Source organism: Patella vulgata, chromosome 2 (genome assembly GCF_932274485.2).
Source record: "Patella vulgata chromosome 2, xgPatVulg1.2, whole genome shotgun sequence".
NCBI classification, from domain to species: Eukaryota; Metazoa; Mollusca; class Gastropoda; family Patellidae; genus Patella; species Patella vulgata.
The window spans coordinates 47,862,065-47,876,407 of NC_065880.2; the positions used below are offsets into that span (position 1 = coordinate 47,862,065).

General features: G+C 33.5%; 1 protein-coding gene across 2 annotated transcripts; it reads right to left on the reverse strand.

Annotated features, from left to right (window-relative positions):
- Positions 1-1,085: 1,085 nt before the first annotated feature.
- LOC126811685 (homogentisate 1,2-dioxygenase) lies at positions 1,086-14,291 on the reverse strand. 2 transcript variants are annotated; one of them, XM_050537519.1, is made up of 16 exons: positions 14,182-14,291; positions 12,682-12,753; positions 11,811-11,899; positions 10,603-10,708; positions 9,501-9,560; positions 9,077-9,168; positions 8,572-8,606; positions 7,450-7,529; positions 7,254-7,353; positions 6,812-6,933; positions 6,491-6,595; positions 5,357-5,483; positions 3,573-3,625; positions 2,933-3,061; positions 2,545-2,674; positions 1,086-2,328 (listed from the first exon to the last, which is right to left on the reverse strand). In XM_050537519.1, the coding sequence occupies exons 1-16, from the start codon at positions 14,197-14,199 to the stop codon at positions 2,300-2,302; spliced, it is 1,347 nt and encodes a 448-aa protein (XP_050393476.1). In that variant the 5' UTR covers positions 14,200-14,291; the 3' UTR covers positions 1,086-2,299. The 2 variants fall into 2 exon arrangements, with proteins under 2 accessions (XP_050393476.1, XP_050393478.1); XM_050537521.1 differs by having other exon boundaries at positions 2,531-2,674.
- Positions 14,292-14,343: the final 52 nt, after the last annotated feature.

The window sequence follows — 14,343 nt, forward strand, 5'->3', positions numbered from 1 at the left end:
TTGATTATTCGTCTGACTTCGTATTACTATCCATTTTGTTTTATGCACGCTACTGGATCTTGACCGATCTGTAGAATATCTGCCAGTGTTTATACCCACAATTCTAACCCTAACCCTTCAGAATAGTTTTAGCCACAATCCACCGTTGTTACAGCTTCAATTTGTACGTTTGACATGTAATTTATAAACCTAACCCTCAGAGAAGATATTCTCCAGATGACACAATGATCTAGAATTATTCTTGTTTTTGCTTTCAATTCAATAGTCGAAAATGGCGACGTATAAACAAAAACATGCACGTAATTGCACGTGATTACTTCGGTAACTTTCGCTATTTGGCGGAAACTATCGAGCAATTATCCAATCGTTGTTGCCTTTTAATGGAAGAGCCCATTAAATTTAAGGGTGAAATGGCGTTATATATGTCGGATATAAACCTACTCTCCCTCGGATTGATATGGTAGAGAACGCTTGGGCTTCGCCCGCGCGTTCTCTACCATATCAACCTCGGGTAGGTTAATATCCTATACTTATGTATAGGTTTTTCTTAGAATGGTGCTAATACATGTAATTGTTGATTTCTGATTTTAGCTTGCCTGCATGATTGAAAAGTTGAATAACCAGCTGGGTCAATAAAGTCACTCAATTATGTTATTTAATACTCAATTGTTTTCTTTTTTAAAAATGAAATATAGTTTAACATCTAACTGTTCTGCACCACCTGGGCTATGAAGATGGGGAATATGCCATACAGTGTGCTATGAGGGGAAATTTTGCTTGGAGAGTACTACGGCCTACTCTTATTTCAAATTCAAACTCTCAAGGATTCTTTTCCATGCAGACCAATGTGTACATGGGACCTCAGTTCAGGATGACTATACACTGTCCATTGCCAGGCCATCTGTCCTGCACCACTGACAAGGGGGGAACCACTCTGGAAAATCCTGATTAACTTTCTTGGTCGTCACTAGGTCTTACTCAATGAACCTTTGTCTTTTTCTACAATATAATTTTGAGGTGTACTTCTAGACTGATATCTTATAAATCTTTAATCCAAGAAATGATTTAAAAAATGCTAAATAGGATAACCCAATAAATCATCTTTATTATTTGAGATTAAAATATATATAGCTATATAAGTATATTATTGCTGTCTTATCAGTATAGAATATATAATTAAAGCTGAAGTAACAGGAAAATAAAACCCAGCAGTTTATATCAATAAATATACAAAAATCAATTATTGCATAAAGTCATCACCAAATATTAAAATAATCACATCCATATTCATGTTAAAGTGTGGTACTATAGGAAATATATTTTCAGTTGAAAAAAAAATTAGAATGGTTTGCATAAATATATTTCTTGATTTACAAAATGGTAGATAGACATTGTTATAAGACTTTTATTGTCTATGGAAATTAAACCACTGAATGACTTAAATCAACAATTTATATTTTAATAACAATGCAGACACACTATCATCAAATACTTAAGTTTTCAGTATATATAAATTAAGAAAATTCTGGTGAACAAAAAAAAACAAAAATCATACCGACTAATTTTATGTAAGGTTTCATCATTTACCTACCATTCATAGATTCACACTCCCCATTAACAATAAAATATTAAATAATTAATTGCTATCTGCTGCGTTAAGAAAAAAAAAAATCATCACTATGTTGGAACAAATAAAACACCCTCAAATCATATACCAGTAATTTTATAATATCTTTCACCATTAAAGATGCAGTATGTAAGAGCTAAATCTGCCTATTTCAAGTTTGTTTAATGGCATTAAATGTTATATGAATTATTATTTGGACATTTATTTACATGTCTAGGCCAATGGGTTGCTTAGATATTGAATGGATTAGAACAACTTCACCCTTTTATGATTGTGGCAGTTGTACTTAACAATTGAGACTATCTAGTCAAAACTTCCAACACTCATAATTTTGTGTAGAATAAAGTAATTGACTGAAATTTTAAATATATTCATTTCTCATTATCTGTTTTTGAACTATTATAGCAAGTAAGGCCAGCTCTCTATCTGAATCTTACATAATGCATCATTAACTATAAATGCATATATACAATACAGGCACAATTTTTAAAAATATTTTTCTTTCAAATTATCACCCATAGATTCATACACTCCATTAATAATATACTAAATAATTAATACTGTAACAATATATAGATTATCATCCTTTAGCTGCCAAGCAAATGTTAATGCACTGTCAAAATGGTCAATGACATACCGGAATGTTACCATTTTTCTTATCTTTTGACTAGATTAAAATGTATAGGACTTCTCTTCCTTCCCTGCAATAAATTATAATTGATAAAATAACACTTCCCAATTTTCGCTAATAGCCTAATTTCTAGTCTTTGACAATCTAGCAATTCATACCGTTTTCTCTTCCAAGATGTTTAGTTGAGATAGTATGTCGTCAAAGGGGATATCCACACAAATGGATACAATATTGCCATATTCATTAAAACTATAATAAAATGTAAATACTACCTTTCACATCATACCTGCAGGTTTCCAGTTTGGATTGAAGTGTTTTTGTAATGGCTGCCAACACAGATAATAATCTTTATCAACTTTATTCTCATTGGCCCATTTTGTAACAGCCATACTGAATGATGATTCAAACATGAAAGCCTATAATAAAGAATAAATAAAACAAAGAAATGCACAATTATTGCAATATCTCTATCAAAACCAATATTGTACGCCATACAATAATAACACAACTCTAAATCATTAGCACAATGCTGTTTGTTTATAAATGAATGTTATGTCCTTGGTCATAATTTGCCCTGCCAGACAGATATGCAGAGGTGACAGCAATAAAAAGCAAAAGATAGATTATATATAGAAGTAAAATGATTATTTTATACAATAGGAATGCTAGTATACCATAGTTCCACCAGCAATATATTGAGGATTAAGATCAGCATTAGATGCTTTTTCGAAGCAATCTTCATCCGGACCATGTGGTGTCATTATACTATGTAAACTGCCACCACCGGGTTTGAAACCTCCTTCCTACAATAATATTATACATTCCACATATTAGATTACAGACAAACTGTAAGTAGTAAGCATTATCAGACTTCGAAGTTGGTATGAGAATTTACCTAAGTGCAAAGTCGGTATGAGAATTTTCCCAAGTGCAAAGGTTATTATCAGATGTCAATCAACATTTAGAATATTGACCAGATAATTTAGGTTGCCCATGCATGGCAAAATGTAGCAATCATTTATGGAGATCACATATCAAATATATGCTCTTCACAAACACTTTGACAGCGCTCAAATATAAGTCCAAAACACTCCAAATTGACGGAGAACTGTGTCACAGTTTTGCCAGTCCCAAAAACAGATGTAGTGTGAGCAGAATCGTGATGTAATTGAATGTCTCAGCTATGGTGATTGATCAAGATGTTACCATATTCCGTTGTCAACACCTTTCAAACAATTGGGAGAATTCAATTCTGGAATGTTCATTTGAGTATTCCCTAAATATGTGCATAGAAAAGATAATTTTTTACGCTACCTTTGCTTCATATTTGCCTTCAATCAAGCCCATAAACTCACTCATGCAATTTCCTAAGAATAAAAATTAAATGGGTATTCTACGGTGAAATTGTTACCATTTAAAGGTAATTATATATTGGATTGCTGTTTCAATTGAAAATTGGCAAAAAAGAAAGATCTGGTATTGTTTTGCCATGGCTTCATATCAATGAGTTGCATTTGCACAAAAATCTCATGTTCATGACCAATAATATTTTCAACAAGCCAATAGTAAGGCTGATGTCCCCCGCCGAAATCCAAAAATAAATAGATGACACATATTAATTAATAGCACATTTATTTTTTTCAAAAGTATCAAGCAATCAACTATACACTAAGTCTCATCACTCTCTTAGCTCTGCTTAGCTATAGCTCGAAATGTTAATCATTGAACTCCGTCAAGACATTCACCTAATGAACATCTACATAAGTTTAAACATTCTACCTCAATTAAAAGCAGAGTTGTTATGTTCCAAATTCTTGACCAATTAAATTGCTTATCGCTCCTTAGTCTAAGCAGAAAATTCTCATCATTGAACTTAGTCATGGTAATGATATAATGAATCTATACTCCACGTTTCATCAATCTCACTTAATTAAAACTAAATATATCGTGCCCCAAAACACCAACCAATCAGATTGCTTATCTCTGCTTACCATAAGCAGACAATGTTCATCATCATTCGCCTAATGAACGCCTACACCAAGTTTGAACATTCTATTTCTAGCTCAATTAGTAGGAGAGTTATTGTGTTCCAAAGTATCGACCAATCAAATTGCTTATCACTCTGCTTACCCTCAGCAGAAAATGTACGTACATCATTGTACTTAGTCAAGGTATTGATGTAATAAAGCTATACACCAAGTGTTCTCACTCTCACTTAATTGAAACTAAAGTTATCATGTCCCAAAGCATCAACCAATCCAATTGCTTATCTCTGCTTACCCTAAGCAAAAAATTCTCATCTTCGAACTCCATCAAGGCATTCACCTAATAGACACCTACGCCAAGTGTGAACATTCTAGCTCAATTAGAAGGAGAGTAAGTGTGTTACAAAGTCTTGACCAATCAAATTGATTATCGCTCTGCTTACCCTGAGCAGAAAATGCTCATCCTCAAACTCTATCTAGGTATTCACCTAATAAACACCTACACCAAGTTTGAACATTCTAGCTCAACTAGAAAGTCTCGGCCAATCAAATTGCTTATCGCTCTGCTTACCCTGAGCAGAAAATGCTTATTATCGAACTTAGTCAAGGTATTGATGTAATGAAACTATACACCAAATTTTATCACTCTCACTTAAATTGAATTAAAGTTATTGTGTCCCAAAGCATCAACCAATCAAATTGCTTATCTCTGCTTACCCTAAGCAGAAAATGCTCATCTTCAAACTCCATCAAGGCATTGACCTAATAAACACCTATACCAAGTTTGAACATTCTAGCTCAATTAGAAAGAGAGTTATTGTGTCCCAAAAATTGTGACAGACAGACAATCCCATTTTAATAGTCCCCTGCTTTCATCGAAAGGTGGGGACAATAAACAAGACATCCACATGTGAAAATTATCCATGGTAGAGTAACCAAACTAAATAGGAAATGAGCAATGTGGTAAGCCTAAATAAAATTAAAAATTGTTTGGTCAGACATGAATATGATTCATCCTTCAGCAAAGAAACTGATTTTCTTTCTCATCTTTGCCAATTAAAAGCTTTTTACAGACATAGAGCAAGCTTACATATGTTTTTAAATTCTGCTTACTATGATAATATGGAGGTCTGAATGTATGTTCCTGTACTGACCAGCGTGGTGGAAATACAACAAAATCAGCCACGGCCACACCAGGTTTCAACGAAGGACAGGTTAGCACAGTAAATATTGATGGATCCTATAATAAATATACAATCCTTTATACTTCATCACCAGGAACTAATACCGTTTTGTGTATTGTCTCCCTTGATATAAGTTTTTTTACAAAAAAATGTGTATGCAATTATATAACTCAAATCATACAAATGAAATGAAATGAAATGGAGTTTAACGTCCTACTATTCTGCTCCTAACCTGGGCTAATGAAGACGGGCATACGCCATACAGTGTGCTATGAGGGAAATTTTGCACGGACAGCGGCACTACGGCCTACTCTTATATCGAATTCCAACTGCCAAGGGATCTTTTACGTGCTCGCCAATGTGTACACGGGACCTCGGTTTTTCGTCCCATCCGAACGACTAGACAGCTTTCCTTGTCAGCCCCTCCGTCCTGCATCACTGACAAGGGAGAACCACGCCGGAAAATCTGGATGAACTTTCTCGGCCAATGAAGGGATCGAACACCCGACCTCCAGGCTAGCGAGTTAGCGTCTTACCCACTTAGCCACGTGATCCCCTCAAATCATACAGCCAAAAAAGTTTCTTAGATACTGTTTCTGAAACTCTGCATTGTAGATGTATTGCCTTTCTTTTGTTTTATTGTTTGTTTTATTATTTGTCCTATACATTTCTTTTGTTTCCTTATTGGTCAAATAATAAACATCCCATTGACTAGTTTCTATCACTTCAGAAAATCCATTTGCATTGCCAGTTCAATATTCAACACTCTTAATTCTTTATTGTAAAATTTATTGTAATATTTACCATTCCATATAGTCAATAAACTTTGCGTGGATGAAAAGAGAGCCAATGTGATTTTGGCGTCTTTCGTGCCCCCTGCCAAAATCAGAAGAAATGTGAATATTTCTTGCAAACTCCTCAACAGACATTGATCATTTTTCTTTATAATTAAAGCTTAAAGTTCCTCCTCTTATTTTAGCTTTTAATAATGAATATTTTCACAACCTTCAAACTGAGGTCATTATAAGAATGTTCATAAAAAAAATTAGAAACAAAGACTTACTGCATGATCAAATGCCACCGCATTGATAACCATGAATTTCTTCAAATCATATTTGTATGGAGCATAATTTCCATGCCAAGCCACAACATCAAAAGGTGAATGATTCTGAAACAAAGAATTATATGAATACTGGTCATGTATGAAAATTAATTTGTACTTGGTAATGACTGGGGAACACTTGTCAAAATGTTGCTCTTTATCTGAACAAACCAGTGATTGTTTTCCATATACATTATGTGGTGTTTTATTGTTCTCAATCGCTAAATGCCACTCAAGGATTATGGATTATATTGTTTGGTGAGTTTAATTTACTATAATTACCTGTCTGGCTTTGAATAAATGGCCATGATACTTGTTGATGACCTCATATTCTTTCATCTCTCTATCTTCAAACCAAGCTACAGGTGTAAGGAAATCTCTAGGATTAGCTAATCCATTAGCACCTATAAATGGCATATTTATATGAAATAATATAAGTACCACAAAATAATACTAAATTCCTTAATGTAAAAAATATTATACTATTGGTAAAGAACATGACTAACGTAAGAAAATTCCATTGCCCGCCCCTCAAAATATAAGAATGAAAATGGTCATTTAATAAAACAGATGCATGTATTAATTTTTCTTATAACTTTGTCTTGATAGATTAAGTCTTACACGTACACCAGTTATTAATTCAAGTATTTTTGATTTATCGTAGGCTACATGGAATAGTAAAGCCTATGATGAATATAGGATGAAAAATTAGCTGGAATATTACCTATAGGTCCCAGATTAGGTAGTTGAAAATGATCACTAAACACTTCAAGTATATAACCTCGAGTTTCACCTTCAACCATTACATTAAATCGCATACCTCTCTATAATATCAATATAAAATTACATAAAATACTTGAAAAAAGTTACATTACTGAAATTTGAAAAATAAAATAGAGAAAAAAAAGAGATCTGTTTACCTGAATAACACAGATTTCGTTTGGAGCAACCAACATTTTACCAAATTCTGTAGTAATTGATAACATACCTTGTTGAGGTACTGAAATAAAAAATATATCATAGAATAATAATTAATGATGTTTGAAGAATGTAAGATGAAAATAGATATCCATCTACACATTAAGTTGGTTTTCAAAAGTATTTTTCTAAAACAGTTCCTTAAAAGCTGGGGAATTTCATTCCTTGAATGTCACAAAGCATATGAAAAAGAACATTGTTCAAAAAATAAATCAAATTTATTTCTGTAGAAACACAAAAATTACTGAAAGAAGCACTTCTATAATAGATTGAAGGGTTCACAAAGTTTTGTACAGATATATTAAGTGGTTCCTGTGATATTCTCTGGAAGAAGATTTGGCACAGAAGGTCTGGCAGAGCCCATTTCAATATCCCTTCCATACAGCATGGAATAATAATTATGATATATAGGTGGAATGGGCTTAATGTCTCATCAACACCTTATTTAGGTCATTTTGTGGTTGTATAGCATCAATCTGCTTAAAATACAGATCTATATTTCGATGGGTTTTTTTTAATTCTTTCGATGGCCTCAACTACAAGAAGATCTGATCGGTTGTAGGGGAGTGGCTTTTGACCCTGGTGTAGTGAAGACAAGCAAAAACAAAATTTTGAACTATAAAAAACAAAACGAAATAGTATATGTGGTATAGATTGTCATCAGATTGGTATAGAATTTGCCTGGTCAAGAGATTTTTTCACTTTTCTTCCAGTTTCTTTAACATTCACTACCAATTTGTAGTCCTATTTGCCAGTCTTGACTGACTGATAGTGAAATGAATCAGTTGCATAATTAGGTGTCAGTGAATTTTATATGCCATGAAATTAGAATTTCAAAGAATCTAACCTTAAATTTTAAATATATATTCAGTTAAATTTATAGTTTTTTATGTGTGAAAACAGTTGAAAATATAAATATATATATATATATATATATATATATATATAGTGCTACAATTTCTCATATCTGAAGTAAACAGAATATTGCAATATCTAACCAGCTAGCAAAATTTTGAACTGTAAGCCCTGGTATTAACCTGAAAGGATTCATTAACTTAACCTACCTATTAATAAATCTCCATCAGAACTGTAGAAACATCTGTAAATTAGGAATATATATGAATTTGCTGAATACCAATGAAAACTGATTGTTAATAGATATATTTAAATTCATCGAAAGCACCAAAATAAAAGAGAAATATGAAATGTTTAGTATTTCCAGTACAACCACACAAGCTACATTTGTATTTATTATAAATAATAATAATAATAATGGCAAAACTAAGCATGCCACTGGATTAATGTTTGAAAATTGTTGAATATCAATAAGTTTCTTTCTTTCAATAGGTTAGACAAACAGGGAGCCATGATGGTTCAGTTAGTAAGGCAGCACTGGCTCACTAACCATGAGGTGCAAGGTTTGATCTGGGTGTTGGTAGAGAAAGTTCCTTAGGATTTTGCAGCCTGGATTCCCCTTATCAGTTGTGTAGGATGTAGAACTTGGCAACAAACAGCTAAAGCCTAAAATTACTAGCATCCAAAATGATTGTTATAGTTTAATCCACTTACTTATCTCCCATAGAAGTATTACAGGTATATATATAGATTGCTATACCATGTCGTGATTTGGGATCACCTGCTCCACATATAGTTGATAAACCCTGAAAACACACAGACAATCCCATTCTAACCATCATTTTGTTAAAAAGATTAATCAAGTGCATTTTATTGCAATAAAGACTAAAATCTGACTGTACAAAATGTAAATGGGAAAGCAGGCTCACACTTTTGAAGTTTTTCAATCATAGATTTTTTTTAATGAGTTACGGTTATGACATTAAAATCTGAAAAATCACATTCCAAATAAGAAAACACATGTTACATGTATATATAACCACATCTTGGCATAAAAACCATAGTATTCCAATAAGATATTAATACCCATAACCCAAAACAGATAAACAGGTGAGGTAGTATAATGCAATGTATTTACCTGAACAAAATCTACAGATTTTTCAATTGTCTTTGGTATATCAAATGGCTGCCAGCGTAACTGTCAAATAATTTAAATTCATTTACATTAGTGGGTCCTTGATAAAAATATACTCATCAAAAAAGGTAAGGGATATTCAGAAACAATACAAAACTGCGGAAATGCACTGCTTTTTTTATTAGAGGTAACCAGTGTATGTTAATAACAGGCCAATTGCCTACACATGAACATAAACAGTTCATATGGGCGGCTTATCTGATGGCCCCATTTCACTCGCAAAGAGATACACTGTCAAAAGTGAAAATGGACGTTTTTGATTTTTGTCTTAATAATGAGTAATCAGCAATTTGTCGTGGCATGCTCCTAATCAACAGTCCAATCACGATTTGGGGCAATCTGACCCACTCCTCTTGCAGTGCCACGGCCAATTCTTGCAGTGTTGTCGGTTGACGTCGACGAAAACATCTCCTGATCAAATTAAACGTAACACACTAAAGCAAAGATACGCTAAACAGTAAATCTTATGCAACAACCGATAGGAAAGCAAACATGGATAGATAAACCAGCACGCGGCAGTTTTCATCAACTCTTCCTTGAAGTGTCAAATTTGACAATGAACCCCTCCCACGCTTATGGCGCTATTGCGTGTCGCATGTGCAGCTCAGTGGTTCTGTTGGGGCTATAAGTTCTTCATTTGTGAACATATTCTCAAAGCATGTTAAATGTCCATGACTATTTATCATATTGCAACCTGCATAGGTATTTGCATTTCAATATCCCCTAGAGTATAATTATTTCCTAAAATTACAGTATTGAGTATGTGGTATTCAGTCAGTACAGTTCCGCACTCACTAAAGAGTAGGGTGTAAAATACTATATGCTTGTTCTCTAATTACAAAATTGACTTCAATTAGATCACCTAAATTCAAGTCTGATTTCTTGTTTATTTTTAAGAGTAGTGTCTGATATGAAATTGTACTATAAAAGAAACCTGCACAAATTGATTTTATGGCTAAAAGCCCAAATTATATATTTAGACCTTATATTAATCAGAACCTATTCAATTATAACATGATGCACATATATGTAACATTCTACCTACTTGATTAGGATTGGGTTCCACAGCATCCCAATTATGAGTAACATTACCAGAATTAATCTTTGTAAAAGGTTCATGAAGAACTGCTGGTCGAATTCTATATAACCAACTGAAAACCATAAATAACCACTAACACATTTGGCAAATTACCACACATGATACAGAAATCAACAAACAAAAATTAGGCAAACTATAAAATATTTGTAACTGTCACAACCTTAAAAAAAAACAAAAACGACCTGATACCAAGAATAAATAGAAGTATAAGAGGTTTATTCACGTGGCTGAAATGCCAGCATAAACTACATCCTAATACTTCTTTTATGCATGTGCAACACAGATAAAGTCTCTGGTATTTAGCTTAAAAAATACAATAATATTTAAATTGATTTTTCACAAATATGACAAGTTTTAAATAATTTACAGTCTTCACGCACCTACCGAACAACGAACAAATAGTCTGGAGGCTCAGAGCAGGTGAGTGTCCATCAAATGGGCACAAAATCACTTCCAACTTTTCCATAGTAAACTTTCGCGTAGAATATGATGCCAAGTGGTAATCAGTCCGCCGTCGGAGCGTTTTTTGAGATATTTGGGATCAACGGTCAAATGAGTAAATATCAGCGTACAAGATAAAAACTAAAGCGAAACCTGTTCTAATTAATAATTGGAACATTTAAAATTTATCTTTAAGTGGTCTTAACATCGAACTTTTAGTTTGGAATGTCGAAACAGAACGAAACCACTTCGAAAATACTTAAAAACTGTCAAATTAAAATCTCTCTGATTTAGTTTTTATATTGTATGCTGACATTTTATTTCTTTAAATCTTCCTAGTGCAAAAGCAGAAAATTTGACCTTTTGACCTCTCTGGGGGTCACTAAGAACAAAGGTGAATTTAGCAAGTTTACATTTTTATTGAAAGAGTGATTACTTTCGATCATTTTCAGCATATTTTCATGACACAAGAATGGCTGCGCATGCACATTCACTTTCAGTGCAAATGACCTCATTTGACCTTTGACCCAAAATATCTCGAAAATGCCCAAATGGGGAACTGATTACCACTAAGCATCGTATTCTACACAAAATTTTACTATAGAAAAGTTGGGTCTGGTTTTGTACCCGTTTGATCGACAACCCCGCACTTAGCCTCCGGTCTAAAAATATTTCATCGAAAGTGTGTTAACAATTTATATTACATTACAAACCTTCTTTGGTTATCTGTTCGTGGAGCTGTGAATGCTGCACCTGACAACTGTTCTGCATATAAACCATAAGCACATTTTTGGGGATTATTCTATTAAAAATAGAGATTACAGCTAATTTTGAAGTAATAACCCACTTTCAACATCAATTTAAAGATACATTAACGCGTACAAACTTTGTGATTTGATGATATATTTGGACTAAAAACATATTCAAAGTAACCAATCTATCAAAAATTTGCTTCAATTCCCTCTCAAAACTTTGTATTCTTTGGGGATATCTATAGCTATAAGTAAGCTGTTGTTAGATGCAATGTCTGTCAACTTGGCTTCATAGTGGGAGGGTCCATTTTTCAGAATGTATTTATCATTACTTACTGTACATTTACCACACACATTGAGGCCTAAGTAAATTCTTAATTATTTCTGTCAACTTTTTTTTCCGCTGTTTAATTGCAGAGTCTTTTGTACGGTGATACCCTGACAATTTTGCCCAGTGCTTGCCCCATGGGCCTTTTTCGGATAATCCAGTATTTTTCTAGTAAGATTGGGTGTCTATATACCAAATTAGGCATACTTTTATTGGAAATCTCCACCCGATAAATATTCTTCTGGAAAAGTATCTTTAATGAGCACCCCTATCCATTTTGGCCTATAATATAAGCCTGAACAATACTTCCAAGATCAAGTGTTGCATTTATCGACTGGAGAATGTAGTTTCAGCTTTATTCATACACTAATGCTACCTTTGATTGGTGTAATAATGTGGTTCCTGTTTTTCAGCACCTGAGTTGGTTTTATACTGATTGTGGACAAAGCTGCCAAACTTTGCATATTAATCATTTCAAAATCTTTTAATACACTTTTAATTTACCTGCCCCTCTGGTAAAGCTCCAGGACAACGAGGATCTTCACTTGAAAACTCATTCCCAAAACCAGACTGATACTAAAAAACAGACATTGTAATACATATTAAATTCTTAGTAAATATATATTTTGCACATGTAAATAGACATAGTTCAGTCAGATTTTAACACCCAATATTACAAAACAATAACTTCACCAGTTTCTGTAAATTATTGTATATGCAGAACCAGTAGTGTATTTATCTATGGGACTTCCCTTTTCTAATGATTGCATTTTTAATAAAATAAATGAAATGATATGTTTTTGTCACACTTTTCTGCACGATTATTTCAACTCATATCTCCATAAATTATATCGATTTTCGATCAATTACTGTTCTTTAAGCAAAACAGTCATTATCAATTTAAAATCGTAACATAAATATTGTGTCCAAATGTGAGTTAAAAAAATAGAAGATTATACACAAGTTATGTCCCTTCCATACAACGACCAAACAAGCATGAATTATCTGATTTTGATACAAGAAGACTGTTATTTTAAAGTACATATGTTGTATCTAGCTAAAGGAATGGGTGTATATTAAAAAAAACGACTGTATAAATGATTGATTTTGAAATAGGCAGTGGCTATTGTTACGACGAGTCGTAAAAATAGTCCTCAGGCTATTGTTACAACGATGCTTTCAGAGCCCTCCATCGACAAAGTTTAGGAATGGGTTAGGATTTTGTCGATGGGGGGCATACATTGGAGCAAAGGGTAATCATCAGTGCCACATGCATTAGTGGTTTGCATTAGTGATGTGGGCCGAGGGGGGCACGGCCAACTGGATCCGGGCCTGTAGTGAAGTTGAAATCCATTGATTCAGAGGAGTAATAGAAATTGATGGTCGTAACAATAACCAGAGGACTATTTTTATGACTATTCAGTTTTTAACTTCGCCGATGGAGGGCTCTGAAAGCATCGTGGTTTGGGTAGATTTGTGTATTAATATGACTTCAAAACTTGCTTCATAGATAATAATTGAAATCACAACTGTCATAAAGAACGGTATATTATCAAATAACAATATAATTCATTGTGATATGAGTTGGATTTCGGTAGATTATGATTTATGTTGTGCTACTCCATCTGTAAGTTACTCTGTAAGTCTGTAGCTCAGCTGGCTTATTCAATTAGGATAAATAAATGCACACCTTTCATGTCAAGGTCACATTATATAGATGTAAAATCATTGTGTTGGATCAGTAGTTTTAGTTCCCTATGTTTATTAACAATCAAACTTGTCTTGACCAACTGTGTGCTGTAGATGTCAAAGAGACAACATTTTTGTCAGAATTGCTCAGTAAAAAAACTAAAATATTTTTCCTCAAAATCTCACTGCCCTACTTCTTCATTCATGCATGGTCAAGGGCAAAATATAGTTAACCATAAATTGAATAAGGAGTTAGGCTAGTTACTAAAACCATTAATAACATATCCTTCAAACATCAACAAACGATAAAGCTACCTTCAGTTCTGATGACATTATGATGATGTTTGTGCAGTGCAACTTTTTGATGACTGCGTGATCACACGGCACCGTCAGCAGAAGGCCGTACTTTGAATAGTCTCGGTTAACCAGACATTTCGTCTGCTTTGACGTTAGAGTTACAGGCCTTAGAGCACTTTC

Excerpts from the sequence above, each read along its gene's own strand:
- LOC126811685 (XM_050537519.1), bottom strand. Across the intron at positions 9,169-9,500 it reads AATCTGTAGATTTTGTTCAG|GGTTTATCAACTATATGTGG; the intron begins GTAAATACATTG and ends GTGTGTTTTCAG. Across the intron at positions 7,354-7,449 it reads ACGAAATCTGTGTTATTCAG|AGAGGTATGCGATTTAATGT; the intron begins GTAAACAGATCT and ends TTGATATTATAG.